The sequence below is a fragment of the Salmo salar genome, chromosome 28, assembly GCF_965601325.2.
Source record: "Salmo salar chromosome 28, fSalSal1, whole genome shotgun sequence".
NCBI lineage: Eukaryota > Metazoa > Chordata > Actinopteri > Salmoniformes > Salmonidae > Salmo > Salmo salar.
In genome coordinates this window covers 22,658,774-22,677,971 of record NC_138318.1, presented here as the reverse complement: position 1 = coordinate 22,677,971, position 19,198 = coordinate 22,658,774, and the positions used below count along the sequence as shown (strand labels likewise).

Here is a 19,198-nt window from a genome sequence, read left to right as displayed (position 1 = left end):
TTATGTTTTATTTTGACATTCTAAAAAGCTTATAGTTCTAAAGTCCTGTCTGTTCTATATTCGACAGGCATCACTTACTGCTTTCCTATCACATTTCTCGTTGGCCTGTTCCCACAAATCAACACATTTATGATTTACCTGCTCGAACAAATAGACATTCATTTCTTTGGTGGAACAGGTGAGTAGCACTCTCTTGTCTGTTTCGCTTGACCTTCATAATCATGAACTGAATGCATGCTGTACCACAATAAACTTAGCCCTTAACGTGATTCCTGTGTTTCCACTTCCTTTGTCAGCTGCAACTGGACTCCACTCAGCAGTGTACAGCATATTCCGTAGTCTGACAGCGTTATCTTTGCTGTACGGTTTCTGTTTTGGAGCTCTGAAGGTAGGAATGAATTCATTATTGAGTAAAGACGTGTGTATGATTACATGAAGGATATGTTTTGCACTGCGACGGAACAGTTTGTTGCTGCAGAGGCAGTTTAGTCGAGCATGAAAAGGTACAATAATCAATATTTCTATTCTATTCTAAAGGAGCCCTGGGATGAACAGCATACCCCAGCCTTGTTCTCTGGGTTCTGTGGCTTGCTAGTGGTTCTCTCCTATCATCTGAGTGGGCAGAGCAGTGATCCGACTGTGCTAATGTAAGCTGCCTGCTTTTCTGCTCCTATTGTTATGCCTGCTAACATGCTGACTGTATGAGAGTTGTTAGTGCTAAGGCTAAGATATTCTCCTGTTTTTGTGCACATACAGGTCTCTGATCAAGTCCAAACTGATGCCCACTCTTGTGGACAATGAGGAAGAGGGTGAAGACTCAGAAGACATCAAGGATCCTCTTCCAGAGAAGCTCATGAATTCAGTGGTAAGTCAGAGACATGCATTGTTTCCTCCACTTCCACTCAAATGCTGTCCTCTGTTTTTGTTTCAGAAACAAAAGTTTGACTAAAACACATTATTATATTCCGCAATTGTGATATTGTATGATTTGCTTTTGCATTTGCAGAAGGAGATTCTTCTTTCGGATCTTGTGGTCTGCTCCATTGCCTACATTTTAACTTTTGCTATTACTTCAAGCACTGTCTTCCTGTCCCTAAAGGTGGGTTACCTACATCCAAACACCATCCCTAAACGATGTGTCATAAATGTTGTTTGTGTCATAAAGCAATGTTGTCTCATCAGTAAATAATTACTGTGGTGTCGTAAATAAAATGTTATCTGATCGGTTCAGTATTCAGTCAACCCCCTTTTCTCTCCATCTCTCTCCCTTTATATGCCTTTCTCTCCCTCTCTATACCTTTCTCTCCATCTCTCCCTCTCTATCCCTTTTTCTCCCCTTTTCTCTCTCTCTCCCGCTATATCCCTTTCTCTTTCTCTCTGTCTCTCTCTCTTTCTCTCTCTCTCTCTCTCTCCCGTTCTCTATTTCTCTCTCTCTCCCTTTCTCTTCCTCTCTCTCCTTTTCTCTTCCTTTCTCTCCACAGCCCTTTGTGACCATAGTACTGTATGCGCTGGCAGGGACAGTGGGCTTTGTCACCCACTATCTCGTACCCCAGTTACGGAAGCACCACCCTTGGCTCTGGATCTCTCACCCAGTGCTAAAGAGCAATGAGTACTCCCAGTTTGAGCCCAGAGGTCAGTCCTGCCTTTATTGTTTAAAAAAAAAGATATTCTGACACAATGCAGTCTTTCCTATGGTAGACCTTTTGCATCTCTGACTCTCTGGTACAAATTTGATGAAAGACTACATTTAATAGGCTATAGTTCTATACACGTGTGGGTTCAGTTAGTTGGGGAAGACCTATCTCCTGTGCCTTCATCTATACGGATTTGTCAAGTACTGCAAAAGTAAGAAACAGCTCTTGCGTGTTGTGATTAAAGTTGATTTCATTTTCCAGATGATGCTCAGTTGATGTGGTTTGAGCGTCTGTACGTGGGCCTGCTGTGTTTTGAGAAATACGTGGTTTACCCAGCCATCATTCTGAGTGCGCTCACCAACGATGGATTCTCACTCAGTCACCGCAAGAAGCTAGGCATCCAGTAAGTACCTTTCTCCTGAACCAAGACCCAGACCTGGGTCAAATGCAAAAGCATTTGAAAGTATTTGATGTGAGCTTGGTGTAATTTGGGGTTTGCACTTTTGGAACTATTCCAGTGGTTCCATTGTACCAAGCTAACTAAATCAAGCACATGCCAAATATTGGACGTATGTATTGCAGGTTGACGTTTATTGTCATGAGTCTTGCTTGCCCTGGAGGCAGAACTGATCGGTTTCCACTTGATAGGCCAACTGCAAAGTCAAAATTGTCGATATAATAAAAATTCATGAAAACAAAAATGTGCTTTTTGGTGTTATTTTAAGGTTAGGGTTAGACATTAGGGTTAGCGGTGTGGTTAAGGTTAGGGTTAAGTTTAAAATCAGATTTTATGACTTTGTGGTTGTGCTAGCTAGTGACCAATCTGCAGAGCTGCCTTCATTACATGAGTCATCTCAATAAATGCCAACCTGTGTATGTATTTGACCCAGGGCTTCTAAGAACCATTTTCAGTCTGTATAACATTCAGTTTAGAATGTAAAGTTAATCTCTTTGCAGGTAGACAGTATGAAATACTTTAAACTTGCCTCTGTCTCGCTTACGTAATTACCTTAAAATGTCAACATAAATCTTAATGTACAGGTAACTGCCAAAATAACGGAAACACTTGTGTAAATGAGCATTACAAAGTATATTACAATTAGGTGCTTCCACACAGGTGCTGTTAATTAAGCAATGAGTTAATTAAGCAATTAACATCCCATGACGTATAAAATGCTAGACGGGCCATTATTTCAGAAATCAAAAGGAAAAGGCGCAACACTCGCTCACCACTACATTTTTTTTGTTTTATTTAAGCAAGGTTAAAAGATTCACGTTTTAGCCTTCATCTGAATAATCATCAGGATTATTCTAATGAAGGCCGAAACATGAATCTTTTAACCTTGCTTAAATAAAACAAATAATGTTTAATGGTGAGCGAGTGTTGCACCTTTTCCTTTTCTATGATTAAAAAAAATGTTGGTTGCACCTCGACTTCTTTCCACAGGTATTATTTTGGCTACCGTGGTTATGCCACCATAGGATGACAATGCCTGCATCCACAGGGCACGAGTGGTCACTGAATGGTTTGATGAGCATGAAAACGATTGAAACCATATGCTGTGGCCGTCCATATCACCGGATTTTAACCCAATTGAACACTTATAGGAGATTCTGGAGCGGCGCCTGAGACAGCATTTTCCAGCACCATCAACAAAAAAGCTGGTTATGGTATTTCTCATGGAAGAATGGTGGCGTATCCCTGCAATATAGTTCCAGACACTTGTAGAATCTATGCCGAAGTGCATTGAAGCTGTTCTGGTGGCCCAACACTATTCAGACACTTTATGTTGTTGTTTCCTTTATTTTGGCAGTTACATGTAGCAGCTGAGGAAAAACCTTATCCAGAAACACACAGTTCTTCATAGGTTTATAAAGTCTCCACCACTCCCTTCTGTGCATCATGGAGGTGGAACAAAACCCTTAGCACCTTAATCAATCACATAAATATCACTTTCAACCCAGTCTGAATTATGTACATGTACTAACTAGTAGACAGTCAGTCACTTTGATGCCATCATCTGAGCCTGGTCATCATGACAACAGTCACTTTGCATGTCACTTCCCTTGCTAGGGAAGAAAGTATGATGTATATACAATATTCGCTAGTATTGGTGCATTTGTCTCCCCTGCTCCCCTCCCACTCCATGTCACCCCTCTGCTTTGCTCTGCTGTGTCACGCCTGTACACCTGAGTCGCTCAGGTCTCTGTGTCTCGCTCCAGCTGTGATGTCTTGTTGATGACAGTTGCTGGGATGAAGCTCCTCCGCGCCTCCTTTTGCAATCCCAGCTTCCAGTTCGTCACTCTCATCTTCACTATCGTCTTCTTCGAGTTCGACTGCAGCAGGGCCTCAGAGACCTTTCTGCTGGACTTCTTTATCATGTCCATTGTCTTCCACAAGGTCAGTCTGCAATGTGACCAGAGACTGGTACACACACTCCCAATGATAGACCTCTCACTACAATAAGATAGGAAAGGAATACAACTCACTATGACTACAGTCCCCAAACTGCCTACAGTTGATTAACAAACATACCGTTTTTTCGGGGTCTATATGAAGCAGCGAACACCTGCCAGCTGCTCTGTATGTAGAGTGGCCTTCCTACTTTTGATTATATTGGATTTATTTTTAGGATCTGGTCTAAAAATAACTGGCTTTGCTGTCTGTCAGTGATTCACAGCAGGTCTTTGTTCCTCTACAGCTCAGTGATCTGCTTCACAAGCTCCACTTCATCATGGTCTATATCGCACCGTGGCAAATCGCATGGGGCAGCGCCTTCCACGCATTCGCTCAGCCCTTCGCTGTGCCTCGTATCCTTTGCTTTTGACATGTGTAGGAACTACACAAGCTTCCGCCTATGTTTTGACGTTGCTCTGACTGAAACTGTAATGTAATGCGAATTTGACAGAAGATATGTGAGTATGGTAAACCTGTTGTCTCCAATTGAATTGATACCTGGTGGATTTTCCTTGGTTGTGGTGGTTCTCCTTCATGATACAGCTCAGACTCAGCCATGTTGCTGCTGCAAACGTTTGTGACGACTCTGTTCTACACCCCTCTCAGCCCCTTCCTGGGCAGTGCCATCTTCATCACCTCCTACCCACGGCCCGTCAAGTTCTGGGAGAGGAACTACAAGTAATGGCCTTTCACCGACCGCAGCATGAGATAAAGCACCATGAAATATGCATGCACCCCTTAAAGCACCACGGTGTGTCGGCCGCACCCCAGGGCATTCAGCCTTAGAGATGGGACGTGGGAAAGTCCATTATGAATAAAGAAGGGGACAAGGGACGTCCGACTCAATTTGAGTCTATGACCAAACCATTGAGTTAGGTCGCTTACAATAATTTTTAATCTGGTGAAAGTTCATTGTTAGTCACTCACATCTGTTTCATCTGTTTTTAATGTGCTCAGGAAATATGCAAGTAGTCAATTATATGACTTCCTAGAGCCCCTGTTGACATCCATATAAGGACATTTCTTTCTCAGAGATGATGTCATGCGCTCAGCTGACTGAGCCAAGTGTTAGCGCTATCCTGGATCCTTGGGATCCTTTTACCCTAAACCCTAACCACTACGCTTACCCTAACCTTAACCCTTACCTTAACCATTTTAAATGTAAACTTCAAGGGGGTAGGGACGTCCCAAGGATTCCGGATAGCAAGGACCCTGAGCTAAGTGCTCTAGGCTAGGGGTAGACAAGCAGAGTATAGAGACCACTAAAGATGATGGATAAAAGAAGTCTTACTCAGGACGTTTACCACTGAAAAGAATGGTCACAATTCCGGTCTGCTTAAGGGATGTCTCTCCCATTGCGATAGCAACTGGGTCTGGTCTGCTTAGTTCATTGACCCTATATGAACCATAAAAAAGGAGCGAGTGAGATGTCTCGCTTCCTTTTCCGTCTCTAACTCTACTCCAGTCACTGAGTTATTGATGAGGATTTATGTAATTAATTTAACACACAGAAAAGGTCCTAAAAATAAACCAGAATTAGACAATGTTTACCTTATATTAATGAATGTGCTGTCTCCCTAATCTCTGGTTTTGTACCATTTTGCAGCACCAAACGCATTGACAACTCTAATAGCAGACTGGTGTCTCAGGTTGATAAAGAGACAGGTAACCTATTGAGTTTATTGAATAAATATCAACATGTTTTTCCCCCTAATTAACGTTAAAATAATAATCTGATTGAGAATTTCTCAACTCTACAAGGATCTTCTCATGGTTACTACATGTTGGTTTGTTGGTCATGTCAATCAGTGTATTTTACATAAACCTTTATTCCCCCAGGATGCGACGACAACAACCTGAACTCCATCTTCTATGAGTATCTGACGCGCTCTCTGCAGCACTCTCTGTGTGGTGACCTGATGCTGGGCCGCTGGGGGAACTACAGCTCTGGAGACTGCTTCATCCTGGCCTCTGACTACCTCAACGCCTTTGTTCACCTCATCGAGATTGGCAATGGCCTGGTCACCTTCCAGCTCCGAGGCCTGGAGTTCAGAGGTCAGATACTGACTAATATACAGCAACACAGTGAGGAGCACTATACCACACCCAGAACCATATACATCTATATACATATAGATAGTCTGTGGCTCTGATCACACTCTACTTATATGGGAAATATCTTGACTGTGTTGAATGTTACATGTTTGATATGTTTCATTTAATTCGGAAGTTATTACATTTTTATCTGAAATTGTTTTCTAATAATCCTAAACCTAACATCTCGACCACAGATTTAAAATCACCATTAACATGATGGTCTGTGCTCCTTCTCCTCCTCCCCAGGTACATACTGCCAGCAGAGGGAGGTAGAGGCCATCACTGAGGGGGTGGAGGAGGATGATGCCTGTTGCTGCTGTGAGCCGGGCCACCTGCCCCACGTCCTGTCCTGCAACGCGGCCTTCAACCTGCGATGGCTGGCCTGGGAGGTCACCACCACCAAGTACCTGCTGGAGGGCTACAGCATCAGCGAGAACAATGCTGCCACCATGCTGCAGGTGTACGACCTGCGCAAACTGCTCATCACCTACTATCTGAAGGTTGTAGACCTTTTTACTTCTTATGGAAATGTAACAGACAATAAAGGTTTTTGTATTTGAATTTAACCTATGATCTAAGCAGTATTATAAACTGGGTGGTTTGAGCCCTGAATGTTGATTGGCTGAAAGCCATAGTATGTCACAACGTATACCACGGGTATGACACAAATGACTTGTTTACTGTTCTAATTATGTTGGTAACCAGATTGATTATAATAGCAATAAGGCACCTCAGGGGTTTGTGGTATATCGCCAATATACCACGGCTAATGGCTGTTTTCAGGCACTCTGTGTTGCGTCGTGGTTAAGAACAGCCCTTAGCCGTGGTATATTGACCATATGCCACTCCCCCTCAGGCCTTATTGCTCAATTATATTCATTTTTTTAAAACTTTCAGCATCTTTGTAATTCATTACCGGTTTTATTTCATAAGCAGTTAAATACGTTTCATCCCACGGTAAGTCTGAGCTTGGTCTTATGCAAGCAAAAGGGAGTAGACCATAAAATCATCAATCTTCTGTGATTATTCCCTCTTGTTTCACCTCTAGAGCATAATCTACTACCTGATCCACTCCCTGAAGCTACAGACGTGGATCAAGGATTCCTCTATTACGGAGGCTCTGGTGTCCTACACCAAGTGGCACCACATAGAGAGAGACCCGGCCGTGTTCAGCGTTAAGATAGATGAGGACTACGTCCACTGCCTCCAGGGCGTCACCAGAGCCAGCTTCTGTAACGTCTATCTGGAGTGGATCCAGTACTGTGCCAACAAAATGGAGGAGGTAAGTAGAGATGTGAGATTGCAATGAACAGTACAATCATGCATGTAGTCAGGAAAAACTCCAGGCCCTAGTCTAGTTCATTTATCCTGATAAGGTCATGTGGTCAAGAAAAACTCCAGGGCCTTATCATGACATGCAGTAACATCCATGTTGTACACTTTGGTTTCCTTGCCGCTGGTCATTTCAGTGGATGTGAACAATGAGAACCTTTGACCTTTGTGCTTTGCCAGCCTGTGGACTGTGACGAGGACTCCCCTCTGGTCACTCTGTGCTATGCCTTGTCTGTGCTGGGCAGGAGATCCTTGGGAACAGCATCTCACAACATGTCCAACAGGTAAACCTTCCATACCTGTCAAATATTCATTCCTTTCATGTTAAATATGGGATTTATTACCCTCCAGGCATGGACGGTAAAAACACATCAATCTACACTTAGTTGTAGTTCCATTGAGATTCCATAAGGGGGCAGCTATGGCTCTCGTGTGGTCAGGTGCCACAAAGAGGGACCTCAGAAAATTACAATTGGCTCAGAACAGGGCAGCACGGCTGGCGCTTAAATGTACACGGAGAGCTAACATTAATAATATGTATGTAAATCTTTCATGGCTCAAAGTGGAGAAGAGATTGACTTCATCGCTACTTGTTTTTGTAAGAAGTGTTGAATGCACCGAGGTGTCTGTTTAAACTACTAGCACCCAGCTCAGACACCCATGCATACCCCACAAGACATGCCACCAGAGGTCTCTTCACAATCCCCAAGTCAAGAACAGACTATGGGAGGCGCACAGTACTACATAGAGCCATGACTACATGGAACTAGTATATTCCACATCAGGTAACTGATGCAAGTAGTACAATCAGATTTAAAAAACTGATACAAATACACCTTATGGAACCGTGGGACTGTGAAGAGACACACACACAGGTTCAGACACACACATACGCACACATACGCTAGCACATGCACTCTACACACATGTATATTGTAATATTGTTGTCTGGTAGTTTTATGCATTTTGTGTTGTAGATATGTAGTGGTGTATTAATGTTATATGATGTACTGTTTTATCGTTTGTTGTATGTGTGATGTTAGTGCCTTAATGTGTTTGGACCCCAGGAAGATAAATACCGATACAGTTGAAGTCGGAAGTTTACATACACCTTAGCCAAATACATTTAAACTCAGTTTTTCACAATTCTTGACATTTCATCCTTGTAAAAATTCCCTGTCTTAGGTCAGTTAGGATCACCACTTTATTTTAAGAATGTGAAATGTCAGAATAACAGAAGAGAGAATGATTTATTTCAGCTTTTATTTTTTTCATCAAATTCCCAGTGCGTCAGAAGTTTACATACACTCAATTAGTATTTGGTAGCATTGCCTTTAAATTGTTTAACTTGGGTCAAACGTTTTGGGTAGCCTTCCACAAGCTTCCCACAATAAATTGGGTGTATTTTGGCCCATTCCTCCTGACAGAGCTGGTATAACTGAGTCAGGTTTGTAGGCCTCCTTGCTCGCACACGCTTTTTCAGTTCTGCCCACAAATGTTCTATAGGATTGAGGTCAGGGCATTGTGATGGCCACTCCAATACCTTGATATAGATACTTTTGTACCCGTTTCCTCCAGCATCTTCACAAGTTCCTTTGCTGTTGTTCTGGGATTGATTTGCACTTTTCGAACCAAAGTACGTTCATCTCTAGGAGAAAGAAAGCGTCCCCTTCCTGAGCGGTATGACGGCTGAGTGGTCCCATGGTGTTTATACTTGCGTACTATTGTTTGTACAGATGAACGTGGTACCTTCAGGCATTTGGAAATTGCTCCCAAGGATGAACCAGACTTGTTGAGGTCTACAATTGTTTTTGAGGTCTTGGCTGATTTCTTTTGATTTTCCCATGATGTCAAGCAAAAAGGCACTGAGTTTGAAGGTAGGCCTTGAAATACATCCACGGGTACACTTCCAATTGACTCAAATGATGTCAATTAGCCTATCAGAAGCTTCTAAAGCCATGACATCATTTTCTGGAATTTTCCAAGCTGTTTAAAGGCACAGTCAACTTAGCGTACATAAACTTCTGACCCACTGGAATTGTGATACAGTGAATTATTGTTATTATTAGTGAAATAATTATTAGTGAAATAGTCTGTAAACAATTGTTGGAAAAATTACTTGTGTCATGCACAAAGTAGATGTCCTAACCGACTTGCCAAAACTATAGTTTGTTAGCAAGAAATTTGTGGAGTGGTTGAAAAACGAGTTTTAATGACTCCAACCTAAGTGTATGTAAACTTCCGACTTCAACTGTACAAATACACTGTAGTATCACAGTGGTACGCAAGTCTCTTTAAACTCTAACCCTCTGTTTGCTGTAATGTGATTAAAAACCTTGACAATGCTCCCTTTCTCTGTCTCTCTAATTCAGTTTGGAGTCCTTCTTGTATGGGTTCAACACTCTGTTCAAAGGAGACTTCCGTATCGCCACTAAAGATGAGTGGGTGTTCACGGATATGGATCTGCTGCAGAAAGTGGTGGCCCCAGGTGTGAGGATGAGTCTCAAGCTCCATCAGGTATTCACAATAGCCTATCTTGAAGACAATAACATTTGGTCTCTTGCTCCCTTATTGAAGTAGAATATGTAGGTGACTGTACATTTAACCTTAAACTCTTCCTGTGCATTCTCAGTGGACTGTACATATATCTATTAACCATGGTATCTTGGTGTATAGTGCCTTCAGAAAGTATTCACACCCCTTGACTTTTTCCAAATGTTGTTGAGTTAAACTGAATTTAAAATTGATTATGTGGCCTACACATAATACCCCATAATGTCAACATGGAATTATGTTTTTACAAATGTTTACAAATTAATTAAAAATGAAAATCGTAAATGTCTTGAGTCAATAAGTATTCAACTCCTTTGTTATGGCAAGCCTAAATATGTTCAGGAGTAAAAATGTGCTTAGCAAGTCACATAATAAGTTGCATGGACTGTGTGCACTAATAGTGTTTAACATGATTTTTGAATGACTACCTCATCTCTGTACCCCACAAATTCAATTATCTGTAAGGTCCCACAGTTGAGCAGTGAATTTCAAACACAGATTCAACCACAAAGACCAAAGAGATTTTCCAATGCCTCGCAAAGAAGGGTACTTATTGGTAGATTGTAAAACTATATATATATATATATATATATATATTATATATATATATATATATATCCCTTTGAGCATGGTGAAGTTATTAATTACACTTTGGATGGTGAATCAATACACCCAGTCACTACAAAGATACAGGCGTCCTCCCTAACTCAGTTGCCAGAAAGGAAGGAAACCGCTCAGGGATTTCATCATGAGGCCAATGGTGAATTTAAAATTGTTACAGAGTTTAATGGCTGTGATAGGAGAACACTGAGGATGGATCAACAACATTGTAGTTACTCCACAATACTAACCCAAATGAAAAGAAGGAAGCCTGTGCAGAATAAAAATATTCCAAAACATGCATCCTGTTAGTCCTGAATACAAACTGTTATGTTTTTGGCAAATATAGTACAACATACAGTATTAATGAGTACCACTCTCCATATTTTCAAGCATTGTGGTGGCTGCATCATGTTAAGGACTGGGGAGTTTTTCAGGATAAAAAAAACGGAATTGCGCTAAGCACCAAATCTACACTGGAGTTTCTTACCAAGAAGACAGTAAATATTACTGAGTGGCCAAGTTAGTTTTTACTTAAATCTACTTGAAAATCTAAGACCTGAACATGGTTGTCTAGCAATGATCAACAACCAATATGACAAAGCTTGAAGAATTCTGAAAATAATAATGGGCACAATCCACGTGTGGAAAGCTCTTCGAGACTTTCTCACAGCTGTAATCACTGCCAAAGGTGATTCTAATGTCTATTAAAATATATATATATTTAACCAGGCAAGTCAGTAAAGAACAAATTCTTATTTACAATGACAGCCTACCCCGGGCCTATTGTGCGCCACCCTATGGGACTCCCAATCACGGCCGGATGTGATGCAGCCTGGATTCGAAACCAGGTACTGCAGTGACGCCTCTTGCATTGAGATGCAGTGTCTTAGACCACTGCACCACTCTATTGACTCAGGGGGTTGAATACTTATATATCTAATTAATTTTTCATATATGTTTTTGTACAAATGTTTGAATTTTTCTTCCACTTTGACATTACAGAATATTTTGTGTAGATTGTTGACAAAAACATTACATTAAATCCATTTTGATCCCACTTTGTAACACAACAAAATGTGGAAAATGTCTAGGGGTGTGAATACTTTCTGAAGGCACTTTACAGTAGAGCTGCAAAGATTGATTTATTTAGGCCAGGATGCAATCAAAGGCGCATTGTCGATAAGTGCACTGACTGCACTTTGCTTTTAAAGGTTATTTACCCTTGAGCTGACATCTGCAGCGTTTACTGTGAATGTGATTCCCGCAAATGTCAAGAGAAATTGCCTTTAAAAGGAGCAATTCACGGGTAAAAGCGGCGGATGTCGGCTCCAGTGCAAATTGCGCTATAAAAGTTTTGGACAATGCTCTGTTAATTGAATCCTGTCCTTTAAGTGGTTCAGTAAATCCCTGAAACAAAGCTTTTACTTATGGCGGTTCTACTTACTGCTCTGTTCCTTGGTTGTTTTCAGGACCACTTCACATGTCTGGAGGAGACAGAGGAGCCAGCCATCTTGTACGAGGCCATTAGTAACTACAAGACCAGTCTGGTGATCTGCCATGAAAGCGACCCAGCCTGGAGGAAGGCAGTTCTGTCCAGCCGGGACACTCTTCTCACACTGAGACATATGGTGGATGATGGCACGGACGAGTACAAGATCATCATGCTCTACAAACGCCACCTCAGCTTCAAGGTCATTAAGGTGGGTGTGGGATGAATGGTGTAGGGTGTAGTTGCCCCTAGACACTGATCTTGGGTCAGTTTTGCATTTTCCCCACCAATGGTTAAAAAACTTTGTCCCGGATTGGAATGAACAGTTGTGCTGAACACATAATGAATTCCAAGCCCCTATTCTGTAGCCACTTCTGTAGATCTGTGAGGAGTGTATAAAGTAAGCAATATGGCAGTTTTTCTACCAACCAAAAGGCAAAATGAAGCTATTACAATATTGCTTACATTAATCCAGTCCTTTCAGATCTATAGAAGTGCCTATGGTATTATAGTTCATACTGGAATTATTCAGCATTGCTGTCTATTCAAGCTGTGTGAAGCTGTTTGGAACATGATATGAAGTTACTCTGATGTGCCTTCAAAAATTATTCACACCCCTTGACTTTTTCCACATTTTATGGTGTTACAAAGTGGGATTAAAATGTATTTAATTGTCATTTCTTGTCAACAATCTACACAAAATACTCTAATGTCAAAGTGGAAGAAAAATTATAAAATATGTATTAAAAAAAATATGAAGAAAAATATACTAGTATATCTTGATTTGATACGTTTTCAACCCCCGGAGTCAATACATGTTAGAATCACCTTTGACAGCAAATACACCTGTGAGCCTTTCTGGGTAAGGCTCTAATAGCTTTCCACACCTGGTTGATTGGTTGATAATCATTGCTAGACAACCATTTTCAGGTCTTGACATAGATTTTCAAGTAGATTAAGTCAAAACTGTAACTCAGTTTCTTAGGAACATTCACTCTTCTTGGTAAGCAACTCCAGTGTAGATTTGGCCTTGTGTTTCTGGTTATTGTCCTGCTGAAAGGTGAATTAATATCCCAATGTCTGGTGGAAAGCAGACTGAACCAGGTTCTGTTTCTTTTTTATCCTGAAAAACTCCTCAGTCCTTGATTTCAAACATACCCATAACATGATGAAGCCATGACTATGCTTGAAAGTATGGAAAGTGGGACTCAGTAATGTGTTGTATTGGATTTGGCAAAAACATAACACTTTGTATTCAAGACAAAAAGTAAATTGCTTTGCCAAATTCTTTGCAGTATTACTTTAGTGCCTTGTTGCAAACAAATCAAATCAAATCAAATGTATTTTTATATAGCCCTTCGTACATCAGCTAATATTCTCAAAGTGCTGTACAGAAACCCAGCCTAAAACCCCAAACAGCAAGCAAAGCATGTGAAAGAAGCACGGTGGCTAGGAAAAACTCCCTAGGAAAAACTCCCTAGAAAGGCCAAAAACCTAGGAAGAAACCTGGAGAGGAACCAGGCTATGAGGGGTGGCCAGTCCTCTTCTGGCTGTGCAGGGTGGATATTATAACAGAACATAGTCAAGATGTTAACATTTTAAAATGTTCATAAATGACCAGCATGGTCAAATAATAATAATCATAGTAGTTGTCGAGGGTGCAACAAGCACGTCCGGTGAACAGGTCAGGGTTCCATAGCCGCAGGCAGAACAGTTGAAACTGGAGCAGCAGCACGGCCAGGTGGACTGGGGACAGCAAGGAGTCATCATACCAGGTAGTCCTGAGGCATGGTCCTAGGGCTCAGGTCCTCCGAGAGAAAGACAGAAAGAGAGAAAGAGAGAATTAGAGAGAGCATATTTAAATACACACAGGACACCGGATAAGACAAGAGAAATACTCCAGATGTAACAGACTGACCCTAGCCCCCCGACACATAAACTACTGCAGCATAAATACTGGAGGCTGAGACAGGAGGGATCAGAAGACACTGTGGCCCCATCCGATGATACCCCCGGACAGGGCCAAACAGGCAGGATATAACCCCACCCACTTTGCCAAAGCACAGCCCCCACACCACTAGAGGGATGTCTCCAACCACCAACTTACCGTCCTAAGACAAGGCCGAGTATAGCCCACAACGATCTCCGCAATGGCACAACCCAAGGGGGGGCGCCAACCCAGACAGGAAGACCACGTCAGTGACTCAACCCACTCAAGTGACGCACCCCTCCCATGGACGGCATGGAAGAACACCAGTAAGCCAGTGACTCAGCCCCTGTAAAAGGGTTAGAGGCAGAGAATCCCAGTGGAAAGAGGGGAACCGGCAAGGCAGAGACAGCAAGGGCGGTTCGTTGCTCCAGCCTTTCCGTTCACCTTCACACTCCTGGGCCAGACTATACTTAATCATAGGACCTACTGAAGAGATAAGTCTTCAGTAAAGACTTAAAGGTTGAGACTGAGTCTGCGTCTCTCACATTGGTAGGCAGACCATTCCATAAAAATGGATGCATGTTTTGGAATATGTGTATTTTGTACAGGCTTCCTTCTTTTCACTCTGTCAATTAGGCTAGTACTGTGGAGTAACTACAATGTTGTTGATCCATCTTCAGTGTTCTCCTATCACAGCCATTCAACTCTAACTGTTTTAAAGTCACCATTGGCCTCATGGTGAAATCCCTGAACGGTTTCTTTTCTCTCTGTCTGTATCTTTGTAGTGACTGGGTGTATTGCTACACCATCCAAAGTGTAATTAATAACTTCACCATGCTTAAAGGGATATTAAATGTCTACTTTTTCTATTATTACCCATCTACCAGTAAGTGCCCTTTGCGAGGCATTGGAAAAACCTCCCTGGTCTTTGTGGTTGAATCTGTGTTTGAAATTCACTGCTCGACTGAGAGACCTTACAGATAATTGTATAAATGGGGTGCAGAGATCATGTTAAACTATTACTGCACACAGAGTGAGTCCATGCAACTTATTATGTGACTTGTTAGGCAAATACTTACTCCTGAACATATTCAGGATTGCCATAACAAAGGGGTTGAATACTTATTAACCTAAGACATTTCAGCTTTAATTTTTTATTAATTTGTAAAAACATAATTCAACTTTGACATTATGGGGTATTGTGTGTAGGCCAGTGACAAAAACCTCAATTTAATCCATTTTAAATTCAGTCTAAAACACAAAATATGGAAAAGGTCAAGAGCTGTGAATATTTTCATAAGGCACTGTATATTAATAGAGTTTAGAGTGAGCACTGTGGGGTGGACGAGTTGTTGGTTTGATTAATGAAGTAAAGAAACTTTATCCAAATGGGTCTGCCATATCCAGTTGATTAAAATTGTGCTCTAATCAGAGTAAAGAAATGTGGAATTGGACAAGGTGTGTGATGTGTTTTCAGGTATCAATAGTACTATCCTGATCCTTCTCTCTGCCATCACCAGTAGATTGAAGTCATGATTCAATCATAGTATCATAGTTGATTAAAATTGTGATTTAAATCAAAGAAGTATGGATTTGGACTGTGTCATGTGTATTCAGATGTCAGTAATACTACCCTCTTCATCCTCTCCTCTCTTCTAGATCAATAAGGAGTGTGTAAGGGGCCTGTGGGCCGGCCAGCAGCAGGAGCTGGTGTTCTTGCGCAACCGCAACCCAGAGCGCGGCAGCATCCAGAACTCCAAGCAGGCCCTCCGAAACATGATCAACTCGTCGTGTGACCAGCCGCTGGGCTACCCCATGTACGTGTCCCCCCTCACCACCTCCTACATGGGCACCCACAAGCAGCTGAGGAGCATCTGGGGCGGCCCTCTCAGCCTGGACAGCATCAGGACCTGGCTCTTCTCCAAGTGGCTGCGGTGAGTACTGGCTGCCAAGGGGAAACAGAAGGGTATCCTTTATCAGCCAGTCTGCTAGTGCTCTGCTCTCCTATGGATGGAATCCAATCAGGGACTTTTCTGCTGTGACAGCACCACTCTTTCCAAACCCTATAGGGCTAAAGTGCTGCGACATGTTTGACTGCATCCAGAGAGATTGAAATAACTAACTGACCATTAGCATCTTCTGTTAGGCTAATGGAACTTTTATGTTTAGAGTGTTTATTGGGTGGAGGCACGGCTGCACTGTGTAAGCCTTTTATAGGTCCATGCTTTCGATTGACATTAGATGTAGATTTTTTCAATCCAGATTCATTGCCCTTGACTAAACAACATTTTAATAGAGCTGTCGGACAGCATATAAAGGAATCATAGGGCTGTGTGTGTTGTGTTGCAGGGTGCGGAAGGATAACCTGACCAGTTGTAACAGTGGTGTGAACATGGAGGATGTGGACTGTGCAGGGGGCTCCTCTTCTCTGAGCCACAACCCAAACTCCATCACCTCCCAGAGCCTGAGTCTTTACCAGGCCAGGCCCAACAGGACCTCTCACACCAATAGGCAGCATGCTGCAGGTTTGGTTCACCAGCTTTTCTCTGGAGATGCACACGTATGCTCAACAAATGCAATACATGATACGTTTAAAGGGATGGTTCACCCAAGTTACTAATTTACATATTGGTTTCCTTACCATGAAAGCATTACACATCTAAGTAGAGTACATTGATGTGTCTTGCACAGCTATGTTCAGGGGTTTTGCCATGTTAGGTTCTGACATGTATGTTCAGGGTTCTGCCATGTTAGGTTCTGACATCTATGTTCAGGGTTCTGCCATGTTAGGTTCTGACATCTATGTTCATGGTTCTGCCATGTTAGGTTCTGCCAGCTATGTTCATGGTTCTGAAACGTTAGGTTCTGACCGCTATGTTCATGGTTCTGCCATGTTAGGTTCTGACACTGACTGTGTCTTCTTGTCTTTATGTGCATCCATCCAGCCAGGAGAGAGTACCGGAGCCGCTCAGTGCAGCCCCAGAGCCAGCGGCCTCCAGTCACCAGCCAGTCAGGGCCCATCCTGGACAGCCAGCAGGTGTCAGCTTCTGCCAACGGCCTGGTGCAGCGCCTCTCCAACAGCCAGCTGTCCTTCAACACCTCCATCGCCTCTATCTTCTCCCAGGTGCCGCGGCTCTCCACGGCCGGGGGCCAGCTGAGCTCCCAGCTCCAGGCTGCAGCCCACCACCGCTCAAGCCAGGTGTCATCCTCCAGCTCCACCCTCAGCCTGCTGTTCGGCAAGAGGAGCTTCTCCAGCGGTCTGGTCATTTCCGGCTTGTCGGCGGCTGAGGGGGGCAACACCACGGACACGCAGTCGTCCAGCAGCGTCAACATCGCCATGGGTGGACCCTCCTGCCGGTCCACAAGCCGAGCCACACAGGTAGAAGCTCCAGCCCGATAACATATTTAGTAGCATTTATTAAGCTTAATTCATGAGACTATATTAACGTTTAACTATGTTGTGGTTACCTATGTTAGCATTTAATGTCAACAGTTGATTGAGGACACTTATCAGACATGGGTCAGAACCTTTAAATAAGTCAAATTCAAATGAGACTAAATTTGCTTTTTAGTTGGTACAATGCATCAGATATCAGATCGTATTAAATAAATGTAATGAAATAATTCTGAAGGAATTTTCTATCTTTTCTATGTTGCTCCCAGTGGACATCAGAGCCCTACGAGAGTATAGATGCAACCTACTCCAACACTCCCAATGGCGCGAAAGACAACAAGCCTTCAAGTGACAAAGGCTGCACACAGGGCGCGGATAAGAGCCAGGAGGACACGACAACTTCTGAAACCCACGAACTTCCAGAACAAAAGACTATCTGAGACCACCAACACCTGCCTCACTCCGCAGCATGTTCAGCCCCAGTTTTCTGAATGTAAACAACAATGCCTGTTGCTCGAGTGACAAAATAAACTTTTTTGTAAGAAAGACAACTCCTGCACCGTTCATGATCCTACACCGGGAGGGTTGTCCAAAGGGTTGTGAATTATGTGGTGTGTTAATAGTGTACTAAAAACTCATAAACACTTAACAAATTAAACACATTCAAAGGTTCAGTCGTGTTCAGGGTGCCGCTGGATCAATGGATTCATTTCATACTGTGCTGTAAATGTGAACAATAATCACAGATCACTTTAAGGATATATCTGGTGCATGAAATATGGGCACTTTCCAATGACTGATGTTAATTTTTCACAATGTGCTCAGTGTACCAATAAAAAACCTAACAAAAAGGTGCTTGAAACTAAGTTTTGAGCGTTCATAAATTGGAAAATATTTCGTCCCTTTCTAAAGGTTGTATCGCTATTGGTTGGTGAGGTGCTGGCTGGGAAAGTAGAACACTTAAGCCTTTTCCCAATTGTGCAAAAGTAAGTCCTCTCCTCGACTCCTCTGTCTTCCTCTCCTCCATGACCCGGAAACTCATAATTGGTCGCCATATGTAGGAGTGTCAATTCGTTAATAGGTGAACAGAGGAGTCTGCTCCTCGATTGGCTCTGCAGAGGATTCTTGGGTATATCCTACCGCAGATGTTTTCTCGTAGGAGAAAAGCATACATATGTTTAAAAACAATACACAACTTATCCTTTTAAGTATAGATTGTCTAGCACACCTCCATACATTTCTTTTTACCACACTAAGGGTCTTGCCCATTAACCCTCTGAATGACACACATACACAATCCATGTCTCAATTGTCTCAAGGCTTAAAAATCCTTCTTTAACCTGTCTTCTCCCCTTCATCTACACTGATTGAAGTGGATTTACCAGTGACGTCAATAAGGGATCATAGGTTTCACCTGGATTCACCTGGTCAGTCTGTAATGGAAAGAGCAGGTGTCATAATGTTTTATACACTCAGTGGATATAAAACAGGAAAATCCCGTTTCTGACTGCACTGGGCCTCTAATGAAATGATGGGTGGCCATCTGCGCTCTTTAAAGGACCTTTATATCAAATAGTGTCTGTTACAGGTGAGTAGGTTTCAAAATATATAAGAATACTGGGAGAGATGGAGACCTGCACACTGTCGAAAATGAGGAAAAATCCAAAACGGGTTTAAATGCAAAAATAGAGATTATTTATTGGGACAT

General features: G+C 42.4%; 1 protein-coding gene across 2 annotated transcripts in view; it reads left to right on the top strand.

Moving 5' to 3' along the window:
* pcnx2 (pecanex 2) overlaps nt 1-18,356 on the top strand; it is a 30,319-nt gene extending 11,963 nt beyond the window's left edge. For both annotated transcript variants that reach the window (XM_082970517.1, XM_014179915.3), the window contains exons 14-34: nt 68-178; nt 297-388; nt 538-647; nt 757-865; nt 1,007-1,099; nt 1,482-1,632; nt 1,896-2,037; nt 3,858-4,035; nt 4,337-4,445; nt 4,641-4,770; nt 5,699-5,757; nt 5,932-6,147; nt 6,436-6,689; nt 7,238-7,471; nt 7,702-7,805; nt 9,894-10,038; nt 12,147-12,377; nt 15,756-16,030; nt 16,446-16,621; nt 17,042-17,475; nt 17,760-18,356. In XM_082970517.1, coding sequence (XP_082826643.1) covers nt 68-178; nt 297-388; nt 538-647; nt 757-865; nt 1,007-1,099; nt 1,482-1,632; nt 1,896-2,037; nt 3,858-4,035; nt 4,337-4,445; nt 4,641-4,770; nt 5,699-5,757; nt 5,932-6,147; nt 6,436-6,689; nt 7,238-7,471; nt 7,702-7,805; nt 9,894-10,038; nt 12,147-12,377; nt 15,756-16,030; nt 16,446-16,621; nt 17,042-17,475; nt 17,760-17,930 — 3,524 coding nt within the window. In that variant the 3' untranslated portion in view covers nt 17,931-18,356. The remainder of the gene's footprint in view (nt 1-67; nt 179-296; nt 389-537; nt 648-756; nt 866-1,006; nt 1,100-1,481; nt 1,633-1,895; nt 2,038-3,857; nt 4,036-4,336; nt 4,446-4,640; nt 4,771-5,698; nt 5,758-5,931; nt 6,148-6,435; nt 6,690-7,237; nt 7,472-7,701; nt 7,806-9,893; nt 10,039-12,146; nt 12,378-15,755; nt 16,031-16,445; nt 16,622-17,041; nt 17,476-17,759) is intronic.
* The last annotated feature ends 842 nt before the right edge of the window (nt 18,357-19,198 follow it).